The sequence below is a fragment of the Oncorhynchus masou genome, chromosome 1 (assembly GCF_036934945.1).
Source record: "Oncorhynchus masou masou isolate Uvic2021 chromosome 1, UVic_Omas_1.1, whole genome shotgun sequence".
In the NCBI taxonomy this organism is placed as follows: Eukaryota; Metazoa; Chordata; class Actinopteri; order Salmoniformes; family Salmonidae; genus Oncorhynchus; species Oncorhynchus masou.
The window spans coordinates 489,322-512,718 of record NC_088212.1 but is presented as its reverse complement, the minus strand read 5'-3'; the positions used below and the strand labels follow the sequence as shown (position 1 = coordinate 512,718).

Below are 23,397 nucleotides of genomic sequence, written 5' to 3'. Positions count from 1 at the left end.
GAGACGGGCCTCCGCAATGGATCAGTCCACTGAGACGGGCCTCCGCAATGGATCAGTCCACTGAGACGGGCCTCCGCAATGGATCAGTCCACTGAGACGGGCCTCCGCGATGGATCAGTCCACTGAGACGGGCCTCCGCAATGGATCAGTCCACTGAGACGGGCCTCCGCAATGGATCAGTCCACTGAGACGGGCCTCCGCAATGGATCAGTCCACTGAGACGGGCCTCCGCGATGGATCAGTCCACTGAGACGGGCCTCCGCAATGGATCAGTCCACTGAGACGGGCCTCCGCAATGGATCAGTCCACTGAGACGGGCCTCCGCAATGGATCAGTCCACTGAGACAAGTGTCAATCAAGACATGTGCCATAGATTTTCTTTACAACTGCTTGACAATAAAAACTCAGTCGACCAACAGCCGATCGACGAAACAATCGACAAGTCACCCTAAATGGGGGTCAGCCCCAAACAATTCCCTCCTTCAATGAACCAGGGATCAAATGGTTAAGATGGGCGAGTTAGCGAACTAAGATATTTATCTATTTGTAAGGTTAAAATATTCAGAGTTCAGGGGAGATCTTGACAGCGTAGGATTTTTGTCAATTAGGCTACCACACCACTTGTGTTACGAGTGCTAACTTTGCTAAATAAATGTACACAAACTCGGCAAAAAAACAAGTCTCTTTTCATTACCCTGTCTTTCAAAGATAATTCGTAAAAATCCATAAAACTTAACAGATCTTCATTGTAAAGGGTTTAAACCCTGTTTCCCATGCTTGTTCAATGAACCATAAACAATTAATGAACATGCACCTGTGGAACGGTCGTTAAGATGCTGACAGCTTACAGACGGTAGGCAATTAAGGTCACAGTTATGAAAACTTAGGACACTAAAGAGGCCTTTCTACTGACTCTGACAAACACCAAAAGAAAGATGCCAAGGGTCCCTGCTCATCTGCATGAACGTGCCTTAGGCATGCTGCAAGGAGGCATGAGGACTGCAGATGTGGCCAGGGCAATAAATTGCAATGTCCGTACTGTGAGACGCCTAAGACAGCGCTACAGGGAGACAGGACGGACAGCTGATCGTCCTCGCAGTGGCAAACCACGTGTAACAACACCTGCACAGGATCGGTACATCCGAACATCACACCTGCGGGACAGATACAGGATGGCAACAACAACTGCCCGAGAAACACCAGGAACGCACAATCCCTACTGTCATCAGTGCTCAGACTGTCCTCAATAGGCTGAGAGAGGCTGGACTGAGGGCTTGTGGGCCTGTTGTCTGGTGAGGACCTGCCTTACATCACCAGCAACGTCGTCTCCTACGGGAACAAACCCACCATCGCTGGACCAGACAGGACTAGCAAAGAGTGCTCTTCACTGACGAGTCACAGTTTTGTTGGATTCGCATTTATCGTCGAAAGAATGAGCGTTACACCGAGGCCTGTACTCTGGAGAAAGATTAATTTGGAGGTGGAGGGTCCGTCATGGTCTGGGGCGGTGTGTCACAGCATCATCGGACTGAGCTTATTGTCATTGCAGGCAATCTCTACACTGTGCGTTACAGGGAACGTCTGTGTGAACTTGCAGGTGCCTTGGTGGGAGAGCGGGTAACATCTCACAGCAAGAACTGGCAGATCTGGTGCAGTCCAAGATGAGGAGATGCACTGCAGCACTTAATGTAGCTGGTGGCCACACCAGATGCTGACTGTTACTTTTGACCCCTCCTTTATTCAGGGACACATTATTCCATTTCTGTTAGTCACATGTCTGTGGAACTTATTCAGTTTATGTCTCAGTTGTTGAGTCTTGTCATGTTCATACAAATAATTACACGTTAAGTTTGCTGAAAATAAACACAGTTGGCAGTGAAAGGACCTTTTTTTTGTTGCTGAGTATACATGTTATTCAATAATTTCATCCAAATTGCTCGAGAGCGCCTGCATGGCCAGGTGCTAAAATACATCATTTGAGACACATGATGCGCTGCAAGTCCCGCCTCTTCCATCTCATTGGTTTTAAGGAGAATATACCAATATGGGTGATTGAAAGATGAACTGAGGGCCACACTCCAGTCGGTGATGCACCTTAAAGTTGGTTGTCAACCGCCATTTAAAGTCCAAAGACAAAGAAGCCTAAAGGAGGAGAGATTACTAGAAGAAAACTTTTATCTGTGGATTAATTGTCAGAGTAGAGGACCTTGTGCATTTCAGGTAAAATAACAACCCAATGTTTTTATCCCAGGACAAATTAGCTAGCAACAGCATACTAGCCAGCTAAATTTACATGAATGTTAAATGTTTTTCGACCTGTCCTCCAATTAATATAGTTGGTTCAAAGTTGGTTTTGATATTTCAACCTCCATGTCCTGATCGTGTCTGGTGTGGGTGGACAAAATCAACATGTGCGTGATGGCACACCTTGTCAGCATGTTAGAATATTTTTTAGGACATAGGACTAAAACAATGACATTAATGCATGCTAATGGTTAAATAGCGAGAACCATTCAAAACATTGTAGTTTGGCTGATTATCGAGTTAGTCTGTTGTATATCAGTTTACCTGCTGCGCAAATGTCTCTCTCTTCTCTGGCAACGGCCCACTGACACACCCGCCTGTGATGCACACACCATGACTTGAGGGGTTCTCATTAATTACCAAAAATGTGCTATACCTGGGCAATAACTCACCAGCAATTATTTGCAAAACATTTGCAAACGTGGCCCGCTTTGATCTCAAAAACGCTTTTGAGGCTGCAATGTAATCTGATCAACCATTCAGGAATGGACCTCACCTACTCTGTAAATATTATCCACAACATGTATTGTTCCCTTACATTATACACATCAGGTATGCAAACAACCAGCATAGACAACAAGCTAGCTAACATGACTACCTAGATAACCAGCTACATCACAACACCAACTACTGACATGGTTACACAGAATTAGCTGACCAGAGGTGTTCATCTGACTCGAGGAGGTAACCTAGCCACCTATAGCCTCTAGGAGGTAACCTAGCCACCTATAGCCTCTAGGAGGTAACCTAGCCACCTATAGCCTCTAGGAGGTAACCTAGCCACCTATAGCCTCTAGGAGGTAACCTAGCCACCTATAGCCTCTAGGAGGTAACCTAGCCACCTATAGCCTCTAGGAGGTAACCTAGCCACCTATAGCCTCTAGGAGGTAACCTAGCCACCTATAGCCTCTAGGAGGTAACCTAGCCACCTATAGCCTCTAGGAGGTAACCTAGCCACCTATAGCCTCTAGGAGGTAACCTAGCCACCTACAGCCTCTAGGAGGTAACCTAGCCACCTATAGACTCTAACTATAGACCCAAATTATTACATTTATTGAAACTCACTTTTCGTTTTGTTGGACATTCTTTCGATATTGAACTCATATTGAACAGGAATGGGAGATGACAGTCCAGTCTTTGCAAATCGGATGTTGGCCGAACTGAGCGCCTCTTTAAAATAAATGACCGACGTCGGAGAGAAAGACTCATCCGGGGTGCCAGCAACATGTCCGTTTTTAGCTTGAATATGTAACCTGTCAGCGTCCCCCGTGGCGTCCAAACTTTGTGAAAGTTGTGGATCCTGAAAAGGGTACGATGATATCAGCCTCCCCTCGGCCATCTTCACTTCAAACTCATATGACTCGTTTCCAAAATAAAGCAGTGCAAAAGCAATATTGTAGCAAACTACTAGCGCATGACGGATATACACTTCGTTCGTTCACTTCTTTCTTACACGAAAGATTTAATAGATCATTTATTTTTCTGCAACTTGCAGTTTTTCTGTATAATTCTGCAGTCCAGTCTCCACAAAACCCGTATCTAATGAACTTCAAAGAATCGCAGTGCAGGCTATGACGTACACAAAACGTGACGCATAGCTGTCATAAAGAAACCTCATTGCCGAAACATTTTACACCAATGAAATGCATTAAAACACAACTTTATTACGAGGGTTTTTGTGTTTATGAAATGTTTAAAAACTATTTAAAAAAGGAGGCCTGTATAATGCAGAGAATATATACATATAAATTGCATATGTGAGCCGATCAGAGTACACAGTAGACAGGATATTTATTTATGTAATAAAATTACTTATATTATATAATTCAATTAAAAACTTGTGTTATTCATTTAAAAATGTCAATCCAATAACATTTGATGCAGCTGAGATTGTTTTTCATAGTTTGATATCTTAGCGCCCTCGGGTGAAAAGCAGCACTCAATAGGCCTTCATGGTTGCTTTTACACCATTAGTTTACATGGGCAGCCCAAATCTGATATTCTTTTCACAAATTGTTCTTTTAAACAATCATATCAGCTTTGAAAAAAGCGCTGCTGTGAAAAGCACTGCTGTGATTGGTCGAAAGACCAATTAGTAGAAAAAACATCAGAATTGGGCTGCCTGTGGAAATGCAGCCATGAGTCCCAAGATCTCGTCTATAGGGGAGAATCTCAATTAGTTTTGCTCGACTCCTCACGTCCTCCTCCGTTGTGGAAACAAATGTGCTTGTATGAAATGAGACTCACATTAGGTAAATTACGTTGACATGGGTGGAATTGAACTACTAACGGATTGACGGTCTTCACCCATTGGACCTTTCATAGGCAGGCAGGCAGGCAGGCAGGCAGGCAGGCAGGCAGGCAGGCAGGCAGGCAGGCAGGCAGGCAGGCAGGCAGGCAGGCAGGCAGGCAGGCAGGCAGGCAGGCAGGCAGGCAGGCAGGCAGGCAGGCAGGCAGGCAGGCAGGCAGGCAGGCAGGCAGGCAGGCAGGCAGGCAGGCAGGCAGGCAGGCAGGCAGGCAGGCACTCACTCACTCACTCACTCACTCACTCACTCACTCAACACATCACTCACAGGAAGGACCTCAGCCACCTGAGCCACAGCCTGTTCTCCCAGTACCATCAGAAGGCAGAGGAAGTACAGGTGAATCGAAGCTTGGACCTGAGAGGCTGAAAAATAGCTTCTATCTCCAGGCCATTAGACTGTTAAATAGTCACCACTATCCAGCCTGTAAATCAAATCAAATTTATTTATATAGCCCTTCGTACATCAGCTGATATCTCAAAGTGCTGTACAGAAACCCAGCCTGAAACACCAAACAGCAAGCAATGCAGGTGTAGAAGCACCGTGGCTAGGAAAAACTCCCTAGAATGGCCAAAACCTAGGAAGAAACCTAGAGAGGAACCAGGCTATGTGGGGTGGCCAGTCCTCTTCTGGCTGTGCCGGGTGGAGATTATAACAGAACATGGCCAAGATGTTCAAATGTTCATAAATGACCAGCATGGTGGAATAATAATAAGGCAGAACAGTTGAAACTGGAGCAGCAGCACGGCCAGGTGGACTGGGGACAGCAAGGAGTCATCATGTCAGATAGTCCTGGGGCATGGTCCTAGGGCTCAGGTCCTCCAAGAGAGAGAAAGAAAGAGAGAAGGAGTGAATTAGTGAACGCACACTTAGATTCACACAGGACACCGAATAGGACAGGAGAAGTACTCCAGATATAACAGACTGACCCCAGCCCCCCGACACATAAACTACTGCAGCATAAATACTGGAGGCTGAGACAGGAGGGGTCAGGAGACACTGTAGCCCCATCCGAGGACACTCCCGGACAGGGCCAAACAGGAAGGATATAACCCCACCCACTTTGCCAAAGCACAGCCCCCACACACTGTACCCAGTAACCTGCCCTGAACTTTAGACACTGTTACTAGCTGGCTACCACACGGTACTCTACCCTGCACCTTAGAGGCTGCTGCCCTATATACATAGTCATTCAACACTGGTCACTTTAATCATGTTTACATACTGTTTTACCCACTTCATATGTATATAGTGTATTCTAGTCAGGGCTCATCCTATATAACTACTGCTGTCCACACCTAATCTATTCATATACTGTCTATACACACAATCCTATATAACTACTGCTGTAAACACCTTTCTATCAATATACTGTCTTTACACACCATCCTATATAACTACTGCTGTAAACACCTTTCTATCAATATACTGTCTATACACACAAACCTATATACCTACTGTCTATACACACCATCCTATATAACTACTGTCTATACTGTCTATACACACCATCCTATATAACTACTGCTGTAAACACCTTTCTATCAATATACTGTCTATACTATCTGTACACACCATCCTATATACCTACTGCTGTAAACACCTTTCTATCAATATACTGTCTATACTATCTGTACACACCATACTATATACAGTTGAAGTTAACATGCACTTAGGTTGGAGTCATTAACTCGTTTTTCAACCACTCCACAAATTTCTTGTTAATAAACTATAGTTTTGGCATGTCGGTTAGGACATCTACTTTGTGCATGACGCAAGTCATTTTTCCAACAATTGTTTACAGACAGATTATTTCACTTATAATTCACTGTATCACAATTCCAGTGGGTCAGATGTTTATATACACTAAGTTGACTGTGCCTGTAAACAGCTTGGAAAATTACAGAAAATTATGTCATGGCTATAGAAGCTTCTGATAGGCTAATTGACATCATTTGAGTCAATTGGAGGTGTACCTGTGGATGTCTTTCAAGGCCTACCTTCAAACTCAGTGCCTCTTTGCTTGACATCATGGGAAAATCAAAAGAAATGAGCCAAGACCTCAAAAAAAATGTGTAGACTTCCACAAGTCTGGTTCATCCTTGGGAGCAATTTACAAACACCTGAAGGTACCACGTTTATCTGTACAAACAATAGCGCGCAAGTATAAACACCATGGGACCACCCAGCCGTCATACCGCTCAGGACGTAGATGCGTTCTGTCTCCTAGAGATGGTGTGAAAAGTGCAAATTAATCCCAGAACAGGAAAGGACCTTGTGAAGATACTGGAGGAAACAGGTAAAAGTATCTATATCCACAGTAAACGAGTCCTATATCGACATAACCTGAAAGGCCGCTCAGCAAGGAAGAAGCCACTGCTCCGAAACCACCATAAAAAAGCCAGACTACGGTTTGCAACTGCACATGGGGACAAAGATCGTACATTGTGAAGAAATGTCCTCTGGTCTGATGAAACAAAAATAGAACTGTTTGGTCATAATGACCATCGCACAAACAACCACAATACCTGTCACTTTGACCACATTCATTCTTCTACCTTTATGTTTGTTTTCCAATTTAGTCGCAGACAGCAGAAAATGCCACATTTTCTCTGTGACCACTATACTGTTCAGACAACCATAGACCCAGGCTATGTCTTAAGTACTGGTAGACAAACATAGACCTGTCCTAGGTACTGGTAGATCTGAGATACTTCCTAGGTCCTAGATAGTGGTAGATCTGAGACCCTTCCTAGGTCCTAGATAGTGGTAGATCTGAGACCCTTCCTAGGTCCTAGATAGTGGTAGATCTGAGACCCTTCCTAGGTCCTAGATAGTGGTAGATCTGAGACCCTTCCTAGGTCCTAGATAGTGGTAGATCTGAGACCCTTCCTAGGTCCTAGATAGTGGTAGATCTGAGACCCTTCCTAGGTCCTAGATAGTGGTAGATCTGAGACCCTTACTAGGTCCTAGATAGTGGTAGATCTGAGAGAATAATAAGCATTATGGCAGAACTTCCACCTTGTATATTTGAGGGCAAGGTGGGGCAACATCCGTGTTTCTTATACCTGTCCAATCCACTCAGATCTACACAAGTAGGCCTATCTAGGAGCTGTTTCTGGACAGGGTCATTCATCTATTGACGGGTTGAAGTGGAAATAGTTTTTCCTCTGAGATCTGTAAGAAAAAAGATCAATGCCCAATCAAAATCAAATGTTATTTGTCACATGTTTAGCAGATGTTATTGCAGGTGTAACGAAATGCTTGTGTTTCTAGCAGTAATATCTAACAATTTCACAACAATACACACACATCTAAGTAAAGGAATGATGAATTTAGAAAATATAAATATTTGGACGAGCAATGTCGGAGCGCCATATACTAAAATACAGTAGAATATTGTATGGCGGGGTAAACAGGCAATGGCTTGGGTGGTTGTGCTCCTTGATGATCTTTTTGGCCTTCCTGTGACATCGGGTGCTGTAGGTGTCCTGGAGGGCAGGTAGTTTGCCCCTGGGGATGAGTTGGACAGTTGTCGTACCAGACAGTGATATAGCCCGACAGGATGCTCTCAATTGTGCATCTGTTAAAGTTTGTGAGGGTTTTAGGTGCAAAGACAAATTTCTTCAACCTCCTGAGGTTGTGCCTTCTTCACCACACTGTTTGTGTGGGTGGACCATTTCAGTTTGTCCGTGATGCGTACACAGAGGAATTTTAAACTTTCCACCTTCTCCACCTCGGTCCGGTTGATGTAGATAGGGGGGTGCACCCTCTGCTGTTTCCTGAAGTCCACGATCAGCTCCTTTGTTTTGTTGACGTTGAGTGAGAGGTTATTTTCCTGGCACTGCACTCCAGGAACTGCCAACTGCCTCAATCTGAAGATCAGAGATTAACCCCTCATAATGATTCAATAATCTCAGATTATCATCATGATAATCCACAATAATACATACTCAGATTATCATCATGATAATCCACAATAATACATACTCATTATGGACAACAGTGGTTGTAGGCAATTCATGTCAATCTATAATTTGCAGTCATGCAATAAATATAGACCTGCATGTAAGAATATCTGATATTATTCTAAAGGGTTGTGCCTAGTAATCTTCATCCTCATGGGCCTAATCTGTAGACAAAGGTAATTTGTGTTATAATGAGTTTGATTTATCCGGGTGATGTTAAAGATCTTCTCATAGCGAGGTTGTCGATCTTGTCTTGCCTCCTTGATCACATGACGCACTCCGTTATTTCCTGCAGCAGCCTCGGCTCAGCTCTGTGTATTCATTACGTCTTGCAACGGAAACCGTTTACCGCGTCTAAGAAGCAAACAGAGCAAACGGAAGGAAACGGGGAGGGGCCTATCTGAATGTGTCAAATAGAAGCCCTCGTTTTCGTTGCAAAACGTTTTACGTTGGGAGTAAACGCTTTCTGTTGCAAAAGGTTTTGCAACAGGTTGCAAAAGGTTTTGCAACAGACCAAAAATTTCGCAACAGAATCGTCGTAAATGAATACACCCATGCTCTTGCAGTAGCTAGCAGACTGCAGTCAGTGGAATCAGGCTTTGTACATGTTATAGCGCCGAGGAGCGGACAAATTACTTTTCTTACTCTCTTTCGCCGTTACTGAGGACTTCATAAAGTCTCACTGTGTTGTATAACGTTATTACAGCGTTGACTTTTCGTATTTTCCCTTTATTTTTGGCTGTGGAGAACGCGTTAAAAATCCAGCTAGTTTTCACAATGGCGACAGCAGCAGTATCTGCCAGTGCTGGCAGCGGCCCCAACCCCGGATCTGGCGCTGAGTTAGTCCGAGGACAGGCCTTCGATGTCGGCCCTCGCTACCACAATCTCTCCTATATTGGCGAGGGCGCCTATGGAATGGTGTGGTAAGAAATATTTCCGTAGCATACCATAACGGCAGACATGTAGCCTCTCATCGTTACTGACGTTCATAAACCAGGGTTGGTTACTTTTGTAGACTGTCTAGAATTATCTGCCTAACTCTTATCTTAACTGACACATTGTAACATGGAATCTCTGGTTTTGATACATTTGTTGCTGTGTTGATATTGTGTTGATATTGTGTTGATATTGTGTCCAGTGAGTGAAGGCTCTTGTTACTTCTAGTCCAGTGAGTGAAGGGTCTTGTTACTTCTAGTCCAGTGAGTGAAGGGTTTTATTACTTCTAGTCCAGTGAGTGAAGGGTTTTATTACTTCTAGTCCAGTGAGTGAAGGCTCTTGTTACTTCTAGTCCAGTGAGTGAAGGCTCTTGTTACTTCTAGTCCAGTGAGTGAAGGCTCTTGTTACTTCTAGTCCAGTGGGTGAAGTGTTTTATTACTTCTAGTCCAGTGAGTGAAGTGTTTTATTACTTCTAGTCCAGTGAGTGAAGTGTTTTATTACTTCTAGTCCAGTGAGTGAAGTGTTTTATTACTTCTAGTCCAGTGAGTGAAGTGTTTTATTACTTCTAGTCCAGTGAGTGAAGGGTTTTATTACTTCTAGTCCAGTGAGTGCAGGCTCTTGTTACTTCTATTCCAGTGAGTGAAGGCTCTTGTTACTTCTAGTCCAGTGAGTGAAGTGTTTTATTACTTTTAGTCCAGTGAGTGAAGGGTTTTATTACTTCTAGTCCAGTGAGTGAAGGCTCTTGTTACTTCTAGTCCAGTGAGTGAAGGCTCTTGTTACTTCTAGTCCAGTGAGTGAAGGCTCTTGTTACTTCTAGTCCAGTGAGTGAAGGCTCTTGTTACTTCTAGTCCAGTGAGTGAAGGCTCTTGTTACTTCTAGTCCAGTGAGTGAAGGCTCTTGCTACTTCTAGTCCAGTGATGGAAGGCTCTTGCTACTTCTAGTCCAGTGAGTGAAGGGTCTTGTTACTTCTAGTCCAGTGAGTGAAGGGTCTTGTTACTTCTAGTCCAGTGAGTGAAGGGTCTTGTTACTTCTAGTCCAGTGAGTGAAGTGTCTTGTTACTTCTAGTCCAGTGAGTGAAGGGTTTTATTAATTCTAGTCCAGTGAGTGAAGGCTCTTGTTACTTCTAGTCCAGTGAGTGAAGGCTCTTGTTACTTCTAGTCCAGTGAGTGAAGGGTCTTGCTACTTGTTGATCTTGGGTCAACTAGGCTTTGCCAACTCTAACGCCGATACATTTCATATTCCATTAATTAAGTGTTTCAGCACTATTTTGGCACATATGACAAATGTTTTATTTTAATGTCACCCAGTTTTTTTTTATAAATATGGCCTATCATTTTGACTCGACAATTAATGTATCTTTAATTTGATAAACTTTTCATTAAACCAACATGTCGGCGATGTCTATCACTGAGTGATTTATCAAAAATAACCACGGCTCAAGCTGATACTAGCTGTCTGCCTCTTAAGAAAGGAAATACTCAATGCCTGCATGCTTCTTTTAAAACATCAAATGTCCTAATCTGTCAGCAGGCCTTAAAATGTTTCAAGTTTTCTTGAGAACTAGATTTTCAGAGTTACTGGTAAGCTGGTTTCGGTAAAACGCATACAACTGCAGAATTCAGTCGTTCACGTTGTCTTGACATCGATTGTAGATGGTGATCAGGGTGCTGATGCGAGAAGGCGTTTGTATAGGGGCAGTGTAAGAGCCAGTGTAATGCTTGATCTGAAAGTGTGGAGCCCTAATGGAGGGTGTGACGCAACCGCATTGAGCTCTGTACCTTCTTCTTCGATCGGAGGCCAACCGCCGTTAAACCCCATGTTAATGGTGTATAAACACCACCAGCTACTCTCTCCTCCACGAGACTAGTTGTAAACCTCAGTAGTGATACTAGTTCTCTCTCCTCCACTAGTCTCCAGTTGTAAACTACAGTAGTGATACTAGTTTTCTCTAGGATTGCCATCTGACTACCAATAGTCCAGTAATACATCATACTGAGAATCTGCTTCCTGGGTGTCCAGTCTGCAGAGAGATGGTCATAAAGTTGTTATTCATTAACTTTTCATAAACAGTAGTGACACTGTAATATAGTACTTGGTTTGTAACATCACATCTAGAATGTAAATATAATCTTTCTCTCAATAGCAGTCTACATGTGTCATCTACTGTAAATAGAATCGCTCTCTCAATAGCAGTCTACATGTGTGATCTACTGTAAATAGAATCTCTCACACAATAGCAGTCTACATATGTCATCTACTGTAAATAGAATCGCTCTCTCAATAGCAGTCTACATGTGTGATCTACTGTAAATAGAATCTCTCACTCAATAGCAGTCTACATGTGTGATCTACTGTACATAGAATCTCACTCGAGTAGAGGTCGACCGATTAATCGGAATGACCAATTTAATTAGGGCCGTTTTCATAACAATCGGAAATCTGTATTTTTTTTGGCTCCGATTTACTTTATTTTTTATTTTATTATTATTATATATTTTTGTATATTTTTTATATATCTTTATTTAACTAAGCAAGTCAGTTAAGAACACAGTCTTATTTTCAATGACGGCCTAGTAACTGTGGGTTAACTGCTTTGTTCAGGGGCAGAACGAGAGATTTTCACCTTGTCAGCTCTTGGGATCCAATCCGACCGTACAGTTAACTAGTCCAACGCTCTAACCATTGCACTCCACGAGGAGCCTGGCTGTTACGCCAATGCAGTAGAAGCCAAGGTAAATTGCTAGCTAGTATTAAACTTATCTTATAAAAAACATAACTACTAATCCAGGTTAGCAGGCATTATTAACCAGGTGAAATTGTGTCATTTCTCTTGCGTTCATTGCACGCAGAGTCAGCGCAGAGTCAGGGTATATGCAACAGTTTGGGCTGCCTGGCTCATTGCAAACTAATTTGCCAGAATTTTACGTAATCATGACATACATTGAAGGTTGTGCAATGTAACAGGAATATTTAGACTTGGTTAGATAAAATTCCGAACGGTTCCGTATTTCACTGAAATAATAAACGTTTTTTTATTTTTATTTTAATTTTATTTTATTTCACCTTTATTTAACCAGGTAGGCAAGTTGAGAACAAGTTCTCATTTACAACTGAGACCTGGCCAAGATAAAGCAAAGCAGTTCGACACATACAATGACACAGAGTTACACATGGAGTAAAACAAACATACAGTCAATAATACAGTATAAACAAGTCTATATACGATGTGAGCAAATGAGGTGAGATAAGGGAGGTAAAGGCAAAAAAAGGCCATGGTGGCAAAGTAAATACAATATAGCAAGTAAAACACTGGAATGGTAGATTTGCAGTGGAAGAATGTGCAAAGTATAAATAAAAATAATGGGGTGCAAAGGAGCAAGATAAATAAATACTGTAGGGAAAGAGGTAGTTGTTTGGGCTAAATTATAGGTGGGCTATGTACAGGTGCAGTAATCTGTGAGCTGCTCTGACAGTTGGTGCTTAAAGCTAGTGAGGGAGATAAGTGTTTCCAGTTTCAGAGATTTTTGTAGTTCGTTCTCATCATTGGCAGCAGAGAACTGGAAGGAGGGGCGGCCAAAGAAAGAATTGGTTTTGGGGGTGACTAGAGAGATATACCTGCTGGAGCGGGTGCTACAGGTGGGAGATGCTATGGTGACCAGCGAGCTGAGATAAGGGGGGACTTTACCTAGCAGGGTCTTGTAGATGACATGGAGCCAGTGGGTTTGGTGACGAGTATGAAGCGAGGGCCAGCCAACGAGAGCGTACAGGTCGCAATGGTGGGTAGTATATGGGGCTTTGGTTACCAAACGGATTGCACTGTGATAGACTGCATCCAATTTGTTGAGTCGGGTATTGGAGGCTATTTTGTAAATGACATCGCCAAAGTCGAGGTTTGGTAGGATGTTCAGTTTTACAAGGGTATGTTTGGCAGCATGAGTGAAGGATGCTTTGTTGCGAAATAGGAAGCCAATTCTAGATTTAACTTTGGATTGGAGATGTTTGATATGGGTCTGGAAGGAGAGTTTACAGTCTAACCAGACACCTAAGTATTTGTAGTTGTCCATGTATTCTAAGTTAGAGCCGTCCAGAGTAGTGATGTTGGACAGGCGGGTAGGTGCAGGTAGCGATCGGTTGAAGAGCATGCATTTAGTTTTACTTGTATTTAAGAGCAATTGGAGGCCACGGAAGGAGAGTTGTATGGCATCGAAGCTTGCCTGGAGGGTTGTTAACACAGTGTCCAAAGAAGGGCCAGAAGTATACAGAATGGTGTCGTCTGCATAGAGGTGGATCAGAGACTCACCAGCAGCAAGAGCGACCTCATTGATGTATACAGAGAAGAGAGTCGGTCCAAGAATTGAACCCTGTGGCACCCCCATAGAGACTGCCAGAGGTCCGGACAGCAGACCCTCCGATTTGACACACTGAACTCTATCAGAGAAGTAGTTGGTGAACCAGGCGAGGCAATCATTTGAGAAACCAAGGCTGTCGAGTCTGCCGATGAGGATGTGGTGATTGACAGAGTCGAAAGCCTTGGCCAGATCAATGAATACGGCTGCACAGTAATGTTTCTTATCGATGGCGGTTAAGATATCGTTTAGGATCTTGAGCGTGGCTGAGGTGCACCCATGACCAGCTCTGAAACCAGATAGCATAGCAGAGAAGGTATGGTGAGATTTGAAATGGTCGGTAATCTGTTTGTTGACTTGGCTTTCGAAGACCTTAGAAAGGCATGGTAGGATAGATATAGGTCTGTAGCAGTTTGGGTCAAGAGTGTCCCCCCCTTTGAAGAGGGGGATGACCGCAGCTGCTTTCCAATCTTTGGGAATCTTAGACAACACGGAAGAGAGGTTGAACAGGCTAGTAATAGGGGTGGCAACAATTTCGGCAGATCATTTTAGAAAGAAAGGGTCCAGATTGTCTAGCCCGGCTTATTTGTAGGGGTCCAGATTTTGCAGCTCTTCCAGAACATCAACTGAACGGATTTGGGAGAAGGAGAAATGGGGAAGGCTTGGGCGAGTTGCTGTGGGGGGTGCAGTGCTGTTGACCGGGGTAGGAGTAGCCAGGTGGAAAGCATGGCCAGCCGTAGAAAAATGCTTAATGAAATTCTCAATTATGGTGGATTTATCCGTGGTGACAGTGTTTCCTATCTTCAGTGCAGTGGGCAGCTGGGAGGTGTTCTTATTCTCCATTGACTTTACAGTGTCCCAGAACTTTTTTTATTTAGTGTAGCAGGAAGCAAATTTCTGCTTAAAAAAGCTAGCATTGGCTTTTCTAACTGCCTGTGTATAATGTTTTCTAGCTTCCCTGAACAGCTGCATATCACGGGGGCTGTTCGATGCTAATGCAGAACGCCATAGGATGTTTTTGTTTTGCAGGCGGCAACGGTGAGAGACTTGTTTTTAGAGAGGTGGATTTTTAAAAGTAGAAGTTCAAATTGTTTGGGTATAGACCTGGATAGTAGGACAGAACTCTGCATGCTATCTTTGCAGTAGATTGCAACACTGCCCCCTTTGGCAGTTCTATCTTGTCTGAAAATGTTGTAGTTTGGAATTAAAATTTCAGAATTTTTGGTAGTCTTCCTCAGCCAGGATTCAGACACAGCTAGAACATCTGGGTTGGCAGAGTGTGCTAAAGCAGTGAATAGAACAAACTTAGGGAGGAGACTTCTAATGTTAACGTGCATGAAACCAAGGCTATTACGGTTACAGAAGTCGTCAAAAGAGAGCGCCTGGGGAATATGAGTGGAGCTAGGCACTGCAGGGCCTGGATTCACCTCTACATCGCCAGAGGAACAGAGGAGGAGTAGAATAAGGGTGCGGCTAAAAGCAATAAGAATTGGTCGTCTAGAACGTCTGGAACAGAGAGTAAAAGGAGGTTTCTGGGGGCGAGAAAATAGCATCAAGGTATAATGTACAGACAAAGGTATGGTAGGATGTGAATACAGTGGAGGTAAATCTAGGTATTGAGTGATGAGGAGAGAGATATTGTCTCTAGAAACATCATTGAAACCAGGAGATGTCATTGCATGTGTGGGTGGTGGAACTAATAGGTTGGATAAGGTATAGTGAGCAGGACTAGAGGCTCTACAGTGAAATAAGCCAATAAACACTAACCAGAACAGCAATGGACAAGGCATATTGACATTAAGGAGAGGCATGCTTAGTCGAGTGATCAAAAGGGTCCGGTGAGTGGAGAGGTTGGTTGGGGGTCCAGGCGATTTAGACAGCTAGCCAGGCCATCGGTAGCAAGCTAGCATAGGATGGATGTCTGTTTTTAGCCACTTCGTGCGTTTCCTTCGGTAGGATTAGTGGGGTTCCGTATGGTAGAGGGGATCAATCCAATTCGCAAAAAAAAAACAATAGATAAAGTTATAGAAAAAAAGCAATTGTCCTTTAGGTCTATTCAGATAGCAGCCGATAAGACAGCTAATGGTTAGCAGGCCGCAGATGGGCGTTCAGGTAACGTCAGGACGGAGGAGCCAGCCGGATAACTCCTTCGGGTAGATAACGTCGGCAGTCCAGTTGTGAAGGCCCGGTGGGGCTCCGCGTAGGCAGTAAAACGGGTCCGGATAGGTGACTGCAGCCCAGGAGTGATTGATGGAACTCTTCAGCTGGCTAGCTCCGGAATAATTGATGTTTGCTCCGGAATCGACGAAAGCCGATAGTCACACGGATAGCAGCTAGCTAGCTGTGAGATCCAGGTATGAATGTCCAGAGTTAGCGGTTGAAATCCAGGGACATGGAGAGAAAAATTGGTCCAGTATGTTCTGAGCCGCGCTGCGCTGCGCCGTACAAAACTGGCGATAGATTTTCGAGCTAAAGGATAGCTGATGACCACAAACCGTGGTTAGCTGAATACTAACGATTTGCCAGTAAAGAAGCTAACTCGCTTCTGATTAGCTTCTGGCTAGCTCCTGGCTAGCTTCTGGCTAGTTTCTGGCTTGCTTCTTGGAGTTTCTGGCTAGCTTCTTGGAGGATTACAGATTTGAGGGAATTAATACTTTTTTATAAATATAAATTGTTGAGGCGGGTTGCAGGAGAGTGTTGAAGATGAGTTTATGGAAAATTTAAAAAATGTGAAAAAAGTTGTAAATGTGTGTGTATATACATACATACATACATACATACATACATACGGGACAAGACGAGGACAAAAGACGTCTGAACTACTTTGCCATCTTGGATTGAAAAAACTGTTTTCGAAATGGTAGTTTCCGGATTTGACCATATTAATGACAAAAGGCTTGTATTTCTGTGTGTTATGTTATAATTCAGTCTGATTTGATAGAGCAGTCTGACTGAGCAGCAGCAGGCCTGTAATCATTCATTCAAACAAAACTTTTGTGCGTTTTGCCAGCAGCTCTTTGCAAGCACAGCGCTGTTTATGACTTCAACCTAATGGCTGGTGTAACCAATGTGAAATGGCTAGCTAATTAGCTGGGTGTGCACTAATACCGTTTCAAACGTCACTCGCATTTAGATTTGGAGTAGTTATTCCCCTTGCGCTGCAAATAAAAATCGTCCAATTAATCGGTATCGGCTTTTTTGGTCCTCCAATAATCGGTATCGGCGTTGAAAAATCATAATCAGTCGACCTCTACTCGAGAGCAATCTACATATGTCATCTACTGTAAATAGAATCTCACTCAATAGCAGTCGACATGTGTTGTCTAGAATGTAAATAGAATCTCTCACTCAATAGCAGTCTGCATCATACACTGCAAGTCCCACCAAGATTGTCTCAGGTACCGTGAGGAGACCCATCTGTTCTAGTCTCAGGTACCGTGAGGAGACCATCTGTTCTAGTCTCAGGTACCGTGAGGAGACCCATCTGTTCTTCTAGTCTCAGGTACCGTGAGGAGACCATCTGTTCTAGTCTCAGGTACCGTGAGGAGACCCATCTGTTCTAGTCTCCGGTACCATGAGGAGACCCATCTGTTCTAGTCTCCGGTACCGTGAGGAGACCCATCTGTTCTAGTCTCAGGTACCGTGAGGAGACCCATCTGTTCTAGTCTCAGGTACCGTGAGGAGACCCATCTGTTCTAGTCTCCGGTACCATGAGGAGGCCCATCTGTTCTAGTCTCAGGTACCGTTCCATCTGTTCTAGTCTCCGGTACCGTGAGGAGGCCCATCTGTTCTTCTAGTCTCAGGTACCGTGAGGAGGCCCATCTGTTCTAGTCTCCGGTACCGTGAGGAGACCCATCTGTTCTTCTAGTCTCGGGTACCGTGAGGAGGCCCATCTGTTCTTCTAGTCTCAGGTACCGTGAGGAGGCCCATCTGTTCCTCTAGTCTCCGGTACCATGAGGAGGCCCATCTGTTCTTCTAGTCTCGGGTACCGTGAGGAGGCCCATCTGTTCTTCTAGTCTCGGGTACCGTGAGGAGGCCCATCTGTTCTTCTAGTCTCCGGTACCGTGAGGAGGCCCATCTGTTCTTCTAGTCTCAGGTACCGTGAGGAGGCCCATCTGTTCTTCTAGTCTCGGGTACCGTGAGGAGGCCCATCTGTTCTTCTAGTTTCTGTTACAAGGGATGGAAGGGTAGAGATTGAATTGAGAGAAGGGATATAAACGGAAGGGAGGGAGAAAGAGGGTTTGTAATGAAGAAAGAGAAGGGTAGAGAGAGAGAGAGAGAGGGAGAAGGGTAGAGAGAGAGAGAGGGAGAAGGGTAGAGAGAGAGAGGGAGAAGGGTAGAGAGAGAGAGGGAGAAGGGTAGAGAGAGAGAGGGAGAAGGGTAGAGAGAGAGGGAGAAGGGTAGAGAGAGAGAGGGAGAAGGGTAGAGAGAGAGAGGGAGAAGGGTAGAGAGAGAGAGGGAGAAGGGTAGAGAGAGAGAGGGAGAAGGGTAGAGAGAGAGAGGGAGAAGGGTAGAGAGAGAGAGGGAGAAGGGTAGAGAGAGAGAGGGAGAAGGGTAGAGAGAGAGAGGGAGAAGGGTAGAGAGAGAGAGAGGGAGAAGGGTAGAGAGAGAGGGAGAGGGAGAGGGAGAAGGGTAGAGAGAGAGGGAGAGGGAGAAGGGTAGAGAGAGAGAGAGGGAGAGGGAGAAGGGTAGAGAGAGAGGGAGAAGGGTAGAGAGAGAGGGAGAAGGGTAGAGAGGGAGAAGGGTAGAGAGAGAGAGAGAGGGAGAAGGGTAGAGAGAGAGAGAGAGGGAGAAGGGTAGAGAGAGAGAGAGAGGGAGAAGGGTAGAGAGAGAGAGAGAGAGGGAGAAGGGTAGAGAGAGAGGGAGAAGGGTAGAGAGAGAGGGAGAAGGGTAGAGAGAGAGAGAGAGAGAGAGAGGGAGAAGGGTAGAGAGAGAGAGAGGAGAGAGAGAGAGAGAGAGAGAGAGGGGAGAAGAGTAGAGAGAGAGAGAGAGAGAGAGAGAGAGAGAGAGAGAGAGGGAGAAGGGTAGAGAGAGGGAGAGAGAGAGGGAGAAGGGTAGAGAGAGAGAGGGAGAAGGGTAGAGAGAGAGAGGGAGAAGGGTAGAGAGAGAGAGAGAGAGAGAGGGAGAAGGGTAGAGAGAGAGAGAGAGAGAGGGAGAAGGGTAGAGAGAGAGAGAGGGAGAAGGGTAGAGAGAGAGAGGGAGAAGGGGAGGGAGAAGGGTAGAGAGAGAGAGGGAGAAGGGGAGGGAGAAGGGTAGAGAGAGAGAGAGGGAGAGGGAGAAGGGTGGAGAGGGAGAAGGGTAGAGAGAGAGGGAGAAGGGTAGAGAGAGAGGGAGAAGGGTAGAGAGAGAGAGAGGGAGAAGGGTAGAGAGAGAGAGAGGGAGAAGGGTAGAGAGAGAGAGAGGAGAAGGGTAGAGAGAGAGAGAGGGAGAAGGGTAGAGAGAGAGAGAGAGGGAGAAGGGTAGAGAGAGAGAGAGAGGGAGAAGGGTAGAGAGAGAGAGAGAGTGAGAAGGGTAGAGAGAGAGAGAGAGGGAGAAGGGTAGAGAGAGAGAGAGAGAGAGGGAGAAGGGTAGAGAGAGAGAGGGAGAAGGGTAGAGAGAGAGAGAGAGAGAGGGAGAAGGGTAGAGAGAGAGAGAGAGAGAGAGGGAGAAGGGTAGAGAGAGAGAGAGAGAGAGGGAGAAGGGTAGAGAGAGAGAGAGAGAGAGAGAGAGGGAGAAGGGTAGAGAGAGAGAGAGAGGGAGAAGGGTAGAGAGAGAGAGAGGGAGAAGGGTAGAGAGAGAGAGAGGGAGAAGGGTAGAGAGAGAGAGGGAGAAGGGGAGGGAGAAGGGTAGAGAGAGAGAGGGAGAAGGGGAGGGAGAAGGGTAGAGAGAGAGGGAGAAGGGTAGAGAGAGAGAGGGAGAAGGGTAGAGAGAAGGGGAGAGAGAGAGGGAGAAGGGGGGGAGGGAGAAGGGTAGAGAGGGGGGAGGGAGAAGGGAGGAGAAGGGTAGAGAGGGGTGAGGGAGAAGGGTAGAGAGAGAGAGAGAGAGAGGGAGAAGGGTAGAGAGAGAGAGAGAGGGAGAAGGGTAGAGAGCGAGAGGGAGAAGGGTAGAGAGAGAGAGAGAGAGAGAGGGAGAAGGGTAGAGAGAGAGAGAGAGAGGGAGAAGGGTAGAGAGAGGGAGAAGGGTAGAGAGAGAGAGAGGGAGAAGGGTAGAGAGAGGGAGAAGGGTAGAGAGAGAGAGGGAGAAGGGTAGAGAGAGAGAGGGAGAAGGGTAGAGAGAGAGAGGGAGAAGGGTAGAGAGAGAGAGGGAGAAGGGTAGAGAGAGAGAAGGGTAGAGAGGGAGAAGGGTAGAGAGGGAGAAGGGTAGAGAGGGAGAAGGGTAGAGAGGGAGAAGGAGAAGGGGAGGGAGAAGGGTAGAGAGAGAGGGAGAAGGGTAGAGAGAGAGGGAGAAGGGGGGAGGGAGAAGGGTAGAGAGGGGGGAGGGAGAAGGGAGGAGAAGGGTAGAGAGGGGTGAGAGAGAGGGGGAGGGAGAAGGGTAGAGAGAGGGGGAGGGAGAAGGGTAGAGAGAGGGGGAGGGAGAAGGGTAGAGAGAGGGGGGAGGGAGAAGGGTAGAGAGAGGGGGGAGGGAGAAGGGTAGAGAGAGGGGGGAGGGAGAAGGGTAGAGAGAGGGGGGAGGGAGAAGGGTAGAGAGGGAGAAGGGTAGCGAGGGGGAGGGAGAAGGGTAGCGATTGTAGGTTTTAGTTGCATGCTTCCTTGAATTCCACCCTCCTGCAGGAACAAGTGAGACAGCCAGGGTTTAGGCTATGGCTGTGCCCTATAGTTCCTGGTCAAAAGGAGTTCCCTACGTAGGGAAAAGTGTGTAATTCGGGATGCAAGCTACGTCTCAGTGGAGCCAGGCAGGCAGGGAGCAACATGACTGCACTTGGCACGCTCTCTGCATTTTCCAGCTTGCCTCTCCCAGCCTCCCTCCTGCACTGAGCAAACACACACCAACCCTCCCTAACCCTAATCATCCACTCACCTTTCCCTGTGTGAACACAGTCTTTTTCTGTACTACTCCTAATTTTGGAAGGACAGAAAAGTAGACTGCTGGTTTAGGCTGGTCTGTACAGACAGGAGGGATTCACACTGGTTTAGGCTGGTCTGTACAGACAGGAAGGATTCACACTGGTTTAGGCTGGTCTGTACAGACAGGAAGGATTCACACTGATTTAGGCCGGTCTGTACAGACAGGAAGGATTCACACTGGTTTAGGCTGGTCTGTACAGACAGGAAGGATTCACACTGGTTTAGGCTGGTCTGTACAGACAGGAAGGATTCACACTGGTTTAGGCTGGTCTGTACAGACAGGAAGGATTCACACTGGTTTAGGCTGGTCTGTACAGACAGGAAGGATTCACACTGGTTTAGGCTGGTCTGTACAGACAGGAGGGATTCACACTGGTTTAGGCTGGTCTGTACAGACAGGAAGGATTCACACTGGTTTAGGCTGGTCTGTACAGACAGGAAGGATTCACACTGATTTAGGCTGGTCTGTACAGACAGTAAGGATTCACACTGGTTTAGGGTGGTCTGTACAGACAGGAGGGATTCACACTGGTTTAGGCCGGTCTGTACAGACAGGAGGGATTCACACTGGTTTAGGCCGGTCTGTACAGACAGGAGGGATTCACACTGGTTTAGGCCGGTCTGTACAGACAGGAAGGATTCACACTGGTTTAGGCTGGTCTGTACAGACAGGAAGGATTCACACTGGTTTAGGCTGGTCTGTACAGACAGGAAGGATTCACACTGGTTTAGGCTGGTCTGTACAGACAGGAAGGATTCACACTGATTTAGGCTGGTCTGTACAGACAGGAAGGATTCACACTGGTTTAGGCTGGTCTGTACAGACAGGAAGGATTCACACTGGTTTAGGATGGTCTGTACAGACAGGAAGGATTCACACTGGTTTAGGATGGTCTGTACAGACAGGAAGGATTCACACTGGTTTAGGCTGGTCTGTACAGACAGGAAGGATTCACACTGGTTTAGGCTGGTCTGTACAGACAGGAAGGATTCACACTGGTTTAGGCTGGTCTGTACAGACAGGAAGGATTCACACTGGTTTAGGCTGGTCTGTACAGACAGGAGGGATTCACACTGATTTAGGCTGGTCTGTACAGACAGGAGGGATTCACACTGGTTTAGGGTGGTCTGTACAGACAGGAAGGATTCACACTGGTTTAGGCTGGTCTGTACAGACAGGAGGGATTCACACTGGTTTAGGCTGGTCTGTACAGACAGGAAGGATTCACACTGGTTTAGGGTGGTCTGTACAGACAGGAAGGATTCACACTGGTTTAGGCTGGTCTGTACAGACAGGAGGGATTCACACTGGTTTAGGGTGGTCTGTACAGACAGGAAGGATTCACACTGGTTTAGGGTGGTCTGCGCACAATACCCCATAATATCAAAGTTGAATTTTAATTTTTAATTTTTAGAAATGAATTACAAATGAAAAGCTGAAATGTCTTGGGGCAATAAGTATTAAACACCTTTGTTATGACACGCCTAAATATGTACAGGAGTAAAAATATGCTTAAGTCACAATTGTATGTGTGGGGTACACAGATGAGAGTCATTCAACAATCATCAACACTATTACTCCACACAGAGTGAGTCCACTTTATCATGTGACTTGGTGTTGCTCAGTCGGGAGAGGGACAGTATCCCCTTTTTCGAATCGGAGCTAACTGCAATTTCCTGCAATCTGGAGCTTTAAATTATATTTAAACACAGTGAAATATTTAAAGCATTTTTTTACATTATTTTTCATGGAATTTTCCTAGTAATTTCATTTTTTTATCCAATGAAAAGGAAAAATACTGTTCTGTTAAGGAAACGTGGAAAATCGATTTCAGAGCTTTCTTTGAAAGATTGTGAGGTGGTAGACTGTTGCTAAATTATTGCCGCTGCTGTCTGGGTCTCTGTTACCCGTACTGTCGAGCTGTCTGGGTCTCTGTTACCCCTACTGTCGAGCTGTCTGGGTCTCTGTTACCCCTACTGTCTAGCTGTCTGGGTCTCTGTTACCCCTACTGTCGAGCTGTCTGGGTCTCTGTTACCCCTACTGTCGAGCTGTCTGGGTCTCTGTTACCCCTACTGTCTTGCTGTCTGGGTCTCTGTTACCCCTACTGTCTTGCTGTCTGGGTCTCTGTTACCCGTACTGTCTTGCTGTCTGGGTCTCTGTTACCCGTACTGTCTAGCTGTCTGGGTCTCTGTTACCCGTACTGTCTAGCTGTCTGGGTCTCTGTTACCCGTACTGTCGAGCTGTCTGGGTCTCTGTTACCCGTACTGTCGAGCTGTCTGGGTCTCTGTTACCCGTACTGTCGAGCTGTCTGGGTCTCTGTTACCCGTACTGTCTACCAATTTGTAAGTCGCTCTGGATAAGAGCGTCTGCTAAATGACTTAAATGTAAATGTAAATGTAGCTGTCTGGGTCTCTGTTACCTGTACTGTCTAGCTGTCTGGGTCTCTGTTACCCGTACTGTCTAGCTGTCTGGGTCTCTGTTACCCGTACTGTCTAG

The 23,397-nt window shown here is 45.6% G+C and overlaps 2 protein-coding genes across 3 annotated transcripts in view; one reads left to right on the top strand and one right to left on the bottom strand.

Moving 5' to 3' along the window:
• The window catches only part of LOC135507194 (protein RUFY3-like), a 73,223-nt gene extending 69,362 nt beyond the window's left edge, over window positions 1–3,861 (bottom strand). For both annotated transcript variants that reach the window (XM_064926815.1, XM_064926925.1), the window contains exon 1: window positions 3,370–3,861. In XM_064926815.1, coding sequence (XP_064782887.1) covers window positions 3,370–3,643 — 274 coding nt within the window. In that variant the 5' untranslated portion in view covers window positions 3,644–3,861. The remainder of the gene's footprint in view (window positions 1–3,369) is intronic.
• Window positions 3,862–9,086: 5,225 nt separating this feature from the next.
• The window catches only part of LOC135507112 (mitogen-activated protein kinase 1), an 82,193-nt gene continuing 67,882 nt past the window's right edge, over window positions 9,087–23,397 (top strand). Inside the window, exon 1 of the mRNA XM_064926711.1 lies at window positions 9,087–9,498. Within this exon, the coding sequence (XP_064782783.1) occupies window positions 9,353–9,498 (146 nt within the window). The 5' untranslated portion in view covers window positions 9,087–9,352. The remainder of the gene's footprint in view (window positions 9,499–23,397) is intronic.